We start from the raw sequence: 8,993 nt of genomic DNA on the forward strand, positions 1-8,993 counted from the left end.
ACACTGGCAGGCCAGAAGTAAATTATGAGTTCATCATATTATTTCATCAGTTCTACCTGAACACTCAACCTCAAAGTCCCGTGGTGTCCAATTTGAGGTAGAAATGAGGAAGTTACCCTCATTCCAACCTCATTCCTCAAAGTAAAAAAATACATGCACAGTATTTTAGTAAGTAGCTCACTGCATTGCTTTATAAAGTTAAGTACTGTGATCAATTAAAAAAAGTATAATTGTAGTTGTCTTCTCTCAAGTCTCAAATGATTACTTAATGATAAATGAAACCTTAACTAGTCACCATTCATGATTCATAAATGAATCATTAGCAGGTTGCACTTCACTACAGCATAACAAACAATAGCTGATAACATTGCATAGTCAGGGAGTACATTATGTATGCTTAAGGTTGTTAGCTCAGTTCGTCACATCTCTCACCACATCAGCTTTTATCTCTTCAGTGATGAAAGGTGATTAAAACTACAGTGTAATGCATTTCTGAAATTTGTTTTCCTGATACCATGAGCCTCTAATGATAACAAAGTGCTTAATGATTATTAAATACTAATACAAACCAAAAATATAATTAATCATTTAAAGATGCCATATTATGCTCATTTTCAGGTTTAAACTTGTATTTTCGGGTTTCTAGAACAGAAAACTATTTTTCTCATACTGTCTGTCTGAATATACGTTTTAGCACCTGTCTCTTTAAACCCAAAAAAGCCCAGTCTGCTCTGATTGGTCAGTGTTTACAGGTCTTCCGCATCTGCACTCTCTGAGTTTCTGCACCGTCATTGCAGCCGGGGAATGACTGTAACAGCACTGTGGCGGCACTTTCTACTTATTTATAGTATATTTGTGACATCATAAAGTCTTGACGGCTCAGTTAAAGGCACAGTTTCTAAATATGGCCATTTTGATACTTTCACAGTATTTATATAGTACCTAGACCTGCTTTATAATTAGAAAAGACATGTAAAACCTCACTCTATACAATATGGGACCTTTAAAGACCAAATATGAATTCAAATAGATTGTGTTTAAATCTCTGTTTTATTTACTTACAGTAGTTTGACCTGCTTTGCACATCTTATGAAATATGTTTCTGTCTTGACCTAAGCAGTCAAGTGATGTCAGTGATGTTTGCTGTAGATACTGATGACAACCCATAAAAAGGAATCAGAGTTCCAGTGTAAAAATGTCTTGTAGGGACAAATAACTTGCATGTTATGTTAAAAGCCCCTTGAGATAAACTTGGGCAGATGTGTTGAATAGTGTGAGACTCAAGGAGCTAAGCACACCAGTTAGTGTTAAAAGTGCTTGTGTTGAAATAAATATTACTTTTGACAACACTTTTTGGCAATTGCGATTATCTAAACTACAGCAGAGAAAAACTGTTCTGCTGCTCCCACGGAGACTAATATCCTGCAGCATCATCAACAGTAGAGTAGGTTTTAGTATTGAGGATATTTTAAAGAGCAAATGCTCATGCTCCATCATATGCAAGTAGGTACTGTAAAAAGTATTCATGAACTGTTTAATGTACTGTAAGTGTGACTGCACGGCAATCAAGCTTGTAAAATGAGCAGTTGTTTTATTGTGAAAACAATAGATTATAGAAACTAAAAATGAAATAAACAAAACAGAAGAATATGCCACCACTTGGAAAGAGGACATGTTTACTGTATTGTTTCCACTTGTTTTAAATTCATTGTCATGAATTTACAATATACCAATTTACCCCTCTGTGGTAACACTTAAACACACAGCTTCCTGTTAACAGACTAAGAATAAGAAGGAAGAATAAAAGGAAGTCGTTTTGTTTGCCCTTCCTCTGCAATGATCACTCCTTTTTTGGCTCTCTGAATTCTCAGGTTGACTGTTCTGTCTTGACCTATTCTCCCTCTGATCCCAGCCACCTTAATCTCCTTAATCACCATCTGTGTTCGACTCTATCTGGACTTTTATTTTTATTTTTTTAAGTGCCCCTTTTTCCTGTTATTTCTTTAAAATCTGTTTTGCGCATCAAAATCTTTACTCTTTTTCTGTCTTCTCCTTCCTGCTTTTCTTCTCCATCTCCGGCCTTTTTCCGAGTCAGTTCATGCTGAACAGCTTAGTCGGTACTCAAGCAAAAACACAGTATAAACAAAACTTTGGCAGGAGATAGTGATATCTGAATCCCCCTTGTTTCTCTTGTTCCATCCAACCAGGCAAAGCCTGGCCAGGAAAAATCCAGGCTTTATCCCTACCCATCATCACTCTCTCCCATAATTCTTTTCTCTCCTCCCACCTTTTTTTTCTTACAGACTTTATTACATCTGCTTATCTCTTTGCAGAGTACAGCTCAGGTTTAGGGCAAAAAAAGGCTATGTATTATGTTACCTGCAGAAACTCTGACATGATTAATATTGGTTGTTATGTGCATATGTAAATATCTTTTACTGTTTACCTGGCTATAAAGAATCACGCAGCACAGTGATCAATTATCAGTAGATGTGGACAAAGCCTATCTCAGTTAATCTATTCATCACACAAGAGGCTTCTTTACAGGTAAAGTGAACTTTATTCAAAATCAAAATCAATTGCCATTATATATGATGTATTAAACTCTAAAAAGAAGGTCCGATCTTGATTAGAAACTGAGAGTATCTAACTGCAGATTGTGTTATGGAGCAGGTAAAACACACATGCTGTATTTTATGTTTTTTCTTAAAACTGTTTTTAAACTAGGCAATTCACTTTCTAAAATGGCTTATCCTTGACTATACCGGTGGATTTGTTTGTTGTAACCTATTCATTTCAGTATTTTTGCTTAACTTTATTGTTAACCACAACATGCACTTCTTATCTTCCAGGCTGCAACGTCTTTCAAATCAGTCCAGTACACAACAAATGAGACTTGATAGTTGCTTGAGTTCCCATTATCTATCATCTATCTTTCTTTATCTGTATTTTTTGTTAATGTTGCATTACAGCTATGTTGTACTTCCGGTGTGAGCAGGGAACCTTTTTAAAACTCTCCTTGGAGGTGCATTCAAGGACACCCTGACATCCAAGAATTGATAGCTGCATTGTCAGATGAGCAACGCTGGCAGAACAAGGGCACTGATAAAATTTGGTTGTCCATATCCATCTCAAAATTCTCAAATATCAGATACCAGAGTGTCTTGAATGTACCAATAGGCAGAGTTTTGAAATTGCATGCTGAAATGATGTAGCCGTAACGAAATGTTGAATGTGATGGAGTACAACTCTCAAGCAAGTTACAAGTCTCTGCAAGTTGATTTTTATAGGGAACTGCAATGAACTGAAACCTCTGGATGATCTTATGGTTTGCAGTAATGTAAAGCACATTTTATTTTTAGGTAGCGGGTTAAAACATGTAAAACAACTGGAAATGATCCTTTAAAAAAAACATATCATTTACATGAATTCACTATGTAAAATGCTGTCTAATTGTTCACTTGCACGGTCAAAGGTATCTATGTGTGCTCAACTGAACTATGTGTCGTATATATGCACATGTCCTCATTGGTCCTTTGGTCTTTTGGTCCAGTTTAGCCTTGAAAACAGTCCGGTTACATTTCAGAGTTTCTCCGTCCACAATGGCCTTTCAGAGTGTTGCAGAAGGAGTGTCTGAGGGGAAGGTTTAAGCACTGCTCAGATTCAGGGGTTGTTGATGATCTGCCTGGCTTGTCCGTAGCCTGTCATTCCAGATTGAGATGCTCCTCTATTTGTGCCCATTTGCAGGCCGATGACATTTTTGCCATCGGTCAGCTGTTCCTCTGTGAATTCTCTCCTGTTCTCTTGGGCTTTCCTGCACACATACAGACACACATCTCTCAGTCCAAAATCTCATTCCTCAACACTGAAATAAAACCTCCTTTTGTTCTACCAACTTCCCACCTAGAAACTAGTTTATACATGAGGGGAAAAACATTCAAACTCACTTGTGGAACCAGTTGGGGTCTCCTTTGTAACACCCATCGTTCTTTGTGACAGCCAAACTACCCAGAGCCATCAGGGTCCTCTGGACAGCAGCCAGGTCCTTGCCTTAAGACATGCAACAATCTCACATGAGCAGAGCACACACCAATTATAGTCAGTGACCTGTGCTATCTGCCACTGAATACAGCTTCATTTCCTCGCTTGTATTGCAATAAATCTGCAAAACACTTAACTCTGCTGTAATAATACTGATGAGTTCTGCTGGATTGATGTCTTACCTTCATAGAGGTCTACAGTCTGAAACATGTCTGTTTTGGTGACTCCGTAGTTTTCTGCTGCTTTGAGGAACATGGATATCAGCTCCATCTGCTTAAATACCATGGTGGAGCTCTTGATGGTCTTGATCGGCTTGTTGGATCCATACAGGCTGTTGATGAGCTCACACAGCACCTAGAAAAAAAGAGATCATTTTGAATATACTGTGCACAATGTGAAGTACAATGCTGTATTAACACTTAAGCAAACCCAACACTCACACATCCATTCTTGAGCCAGTTTTGGAATTCAATCTTGCCTGGCTGAGGCCGGTCCACACCACACTGGACGACAATCCACTCCGCCAACCTTTCCTCCAGTTCTGTGTCATATTTTTTATCAATCTTACTCTGTACCTCCCGGCTCAGACCATAGGCAGGACCTTTGTTTGCCATGCTGATCCTGTTGGTAGAGAAAGTTAGTGTTAGATAGGCTGTTAGCTGAGCAAACTTTACTTCTTGGCAGTGTATTGTGTCCTTTTTCAATATTGATATTTGATAGATGAAACAACATTCACATTCAAATCCCTACCCTGCTCACACCCACAGTCCTGGCCTGCAGTCAGAACAAATAGGATTTGAATCACTCTCTTCCTGATGCGTACATGTGTGCTTGAATGTGTTGTGTGCTAGAAGTGTTTTTCTTTTTAAATCTAATCATTTCAACCTTTCAGAAAAAGGACATTTTTCAAAAGTGTGCACATTTTGGCTTGTCCTCACTTGTTCAAGGGGCTGTTTTATTGTTCAAACTCTGGTTAGTTAGGTTAAAAAAAGGTGTTAAGTGTTGAAATCAAGCATCTAGTGCTGACGGTTAAAGGATTAGTTTAACATTTTGGAAAATACAATTGTTCACTTTCTAGCGCAGAGTTAGATGAGAAGATTGTATACCTAGCAAGCATATTTCCCAAAATGTTGTACTATCCCTTTAATGTGATAGGGAAAGAGGCCAATGAAGAGTCTTTTTCTGCAATACAGCAGAGCACATTTAATTCTGACGGAATCCTTCTTATTCTTGATTTATCATTTTTATAATGTGCACATTTAATAACTAGTGTATTAAACACTTATCCAGACCATGTCAGTGTCTTTATTTGACAAAGACATTTTGTACCTTGGAAGCTGAAAATCCTAAATGTCTTTAAGAATTACAACCCTGCCGAAAGTAATTACAGTTGGCCTATCTCACTTATTAATGCAGTATGAGCTTCTTGTTGGCTTCAGCAGAGCCGCCCCACTCCCTGCATCCTGTTTGCTCATTCCGCTGTCACTTCCTTCCTTCCTCTCTGACAAAGGTAGCAACGTGCATACAGGACTCTAAACAAAACAACACACTGCTAAACGACCTTTAAGCAAATTAGATAATTTCCATGGAGCCTGTTAAAACAGGAAAGTATGAGATGTCACATGTTAACCGCCACGCTGCAGTTATTGCTTCTTTTTTTCTGAGTAATTGAGTTACGCAATTCACTGACGTTTCTAAATTTCAAGGAAAGCAGATAACATATGGAGATGTTTATAGCTGATAGGAAAATCCTCCACTTTTCATTTTCTTTACTTTCTGCCCAAGTATGTGCACACAGATTTCTGCTATCTATATGTTCTTCAAACCAATGGAAACTGTAAATTTTTTTGTTGCATTTGAATAAGGTTGGAGGTACCATGTAGGATTGTGCAAGAATCTGGGTTTTATTTTTGAAAATGGGTTTAATATACAGCATCATCTACATTGCAATCCCATTACATGTCTTGCAAAACAGAGGCTTCTCAGTCTTACACAATATGTGTTGACAGTTTGACAAATCGTCATTGTTTCTAACAGCTCCACACTGGAGCCCAAGCTGCCATAGATCACACTTGTGTCCCTGTTCATTGTCTGTGGTTGCAGTGGTTATATGGGCATGTGGAGGAGAAGCAACTTCCTGTCCGCTAAGTGACTCCCAAACCAGTTTGTCACCGCAAGAAGGGTGAAGTAAATATCTAAACATCCGAACTCTTGAACAATCTCTTTCTCAATCACAGGAGTTCCCACTGTTTTGTCCTGGCACGCCCAGAGAATTGTAAGCAGCTGCAAGCATCTGCATGCAGTGAACAATGAAGGATGATGAAGTCAGAGAGTCTACTCTTCTCAGATTAGCCTAACCTGCACTTTGATCTCTGAACTATGCATGCAAACTGCTGATTGGATATCACAAGATTGTGTCATGCCACTGTCACTCTGAATGAGCATATCTAACATTTGCAGGACTGATTTTGACTGTGAAAGCGACTGTAAAGTGGACTGCAAATAGTAGAATAGCACAAGCCATTCAAGCTGATTGTGGGTATAGGTGTTTGAGAGTGTGTTTTGGAAGATTATGTAGACCTGCATACTTAAGAAATCAACTAGGGGCGTCCTAGTAGTTACTGGAAACATGTAATCATAGACTCACAACTACAGTACAAAAACCAACCAAGATGTCGATAAACAGCCATGTGTGCTTACTAAACACGGAAAAGAAGCATCACAAATTGGTTAATGCATTGCTCACACATGCTTTGGCAAAGAGGTAACTATGGTAACACATACATTATTTGTAAATAAGTGTCTTCAGTCTACATTTCAGAACTCCTGTAACTGAATATGTCTCAATGTGTTGCAATGAGATTATTATTTTACAGCTTTTGTTGAATATACCTTTTCTCTGCGTACATCAGTGCATGTCACCACATGGCTGGCTTCCGTAATGTGACTGTGTGTGACTATTGTTATCTACACAACACTATATAAAACCAAATTCTTCAACGTTTATAGTATCTTGCAGTCATGCATTACAAGATGTTTCACAACTTTCTTGGTATTGCAACAGGGCTGAATACAACTGCGTCATCGACTTTTGAGTCATTCTGCAACCTTTGTGATGTGAACACAATGGATTAACTAGTTCACATGATTATTTCTTACAGTGTTCATGATTATGTCTCTCTTTACCCTGCACTGCCCCAGCTGCTGCTGCAGACCCAGACTGTTAATTCAGCACTCTGCATCTCTACCTTATCACTAAAGATAGTGAGCCCAAACACCAACCAAAGTCACAGTCTTTAAGTAATCTCACTGTCTCAACGTTCACCTGCGCACAAAACTTCACCACGGTCCATAAATGTATGTGACAAACACATGCAGAGTTTTACTGCCATATCCTGAGCCAGCAGCCTGGTGTTCAGAGCATATATTAAACTACAAAATGACATATTATTAGACAGTACTGGCTACATGTTGAAGGCTCTCCAATAAGAGATTTTGTCTAAGGCTGAACCTAAGAAGCTATAAGGCCTTGCACATGAGAAGAGTACTGAGAGCAAAGGTAGATAAGAAACAGGATTATTATATTAGTATATATTACAATAATTTACAGACAAGTGGGTCATTCAAAAGGCATCTCATCCACACAGAAAAACTAAAAAAAAATAACTCTGTAAAACCATTTAGTTCTATTCTGTGTATGATCAAACACAAGAAAGAGGCAGGGAGACAGAGAGTGAGGGTGGGGTGTATGATACATTGCAAGTTTTTTTTTCATGTTTCCTGCACAGAGTTAGCCACAAGCTTAAAGCAACAAAGAAATCTTTTGACTACCAGCGAGAAACCAGAAAACTGAGATTGATAAATGAGGCCAAGAGAAGAAAACGTGTTTACTTACTTTGTGTAGTAGCTTTCAGGTGAATACAGGTGGGTTTGGGCTTGTGCTGCTGTGTTACCGCTCTTCTTCTTCCTTACAACACAGTGTGGAGTGCACCATACAGGACTGCCAACATATACACAGCAAACACCCTACTCTGAACTATATGACTTCACCACATTCAACAGAAGAGAGAGAGCGAGATATGGTTTTACCTCCTCTTATTTCACTCTATGCCCCGCCCCTTTCCTTTTTTGCTTTTTCTCCACTCAAATTGTAATTCCTTATTTAGGAGAAGGACGGGAAGGAAAAAGAGGGCGTGTGACTGGAGAGTTTGGTGTGGTCACTGAAAAGAATTCTCCAAATTTCTCCCTCTACCACTAAAGAATGAGACAGGATTAGGGAGTAGAGAGGGTGGGAGGGAGGGAGGGATGATCAAACTCCTCGAGAGCAGTGCAGTTTGAGGGAACACAGGAAGGGTGTTACAGTAATTAGAGATCAGCGAAGCACATGTAGGAGATTATTTATTGCCTTGATTCAAACTGGTGATATTTGTGTCTGAAAGTGAAGGAGGCAGCAGGCAGCTGTGGAATGTAAAACCCCTTCCTCTCGGTTGAGTTTCATGTCAAGACACAATATAAGAGGAAGTGGAGGAACGGGTCATCATGACACATAACAGCATATTTTGTTTTTGTCCCTCATAGTTGAAAATGTAAATTCAGACAGTCTTGTCCTTGTGTACAGTTTCAGCACATAGGCTACAGTTGTACATCCAGGCGGTTTCCATGACAACAAGGAGAGACATTCCCTCCGAGGCATTCCAACCATGTCGGCCTCGTCGACAGGAGCGAGTCAGGACCTGGCAAGGAGAGGGGGGGTGGGGGGGTGATATATGACATCAGACGTGATAACATTGTGAGGAGTTGGCAATGTGTGAAGTCACCGACTGTGACCAGCGGTCATGAATATGTAGGTGTTAGGAAGTGGACATGTTCATGTCAGCTATGTTTTGTGTCATTTCAACTCCAGTCTTATATTCAACCACCAGGACATCTAAAGGGTTAATGATTATCAAAAC

General features: G+C 39.2%; 1 protein-coding gene across 1 annotated transcript; it reads right to left on the reverse strand.

Moving 5' to 3' along the window:
* Nucleotides 1-2,548: 2,548 nt before the first annotated feature.
* On the reverse strand, nt 2,549-8,114 carry LOC144528088 (transgelin-like). Its single transcript, XM_078266519.1, has 5 exons — nt 7,937-8,114; nt 4,482-4,662; nt 4,224-4,395; nt 3,948-4,050; nt 2,549-3,814 (listed from the first exon to the last, which is right to left on the reverse strand). Exons 2-5 carry the CDS (start codon nt 4,653-4,655, stop codon nt 3,664-3,666), a joined length of 600 nt encoding a protein of 199 aa, XP_078122645.1. The 5' UTR covers nt 4,656-4,662; nt 7,937-8,114; the 3' UTR covers nt 2,549-3,663.
* Between the last annotated feature and the right edge of the window lie 879 nt (nt 8,115-8,993).

Source organism: Sander vitreus, chromosome 13 (assembly GCF_031162955.1).
Source record: "Sander vitreus isolate 19-12246 chromosome 13, sanVit1, whole genome shotgun sequence".
NCBI lineage: Eukaryota > Metazoa > Chordata > Actinopteri > Perciformes > Percidae > Sander > Sander vitreus.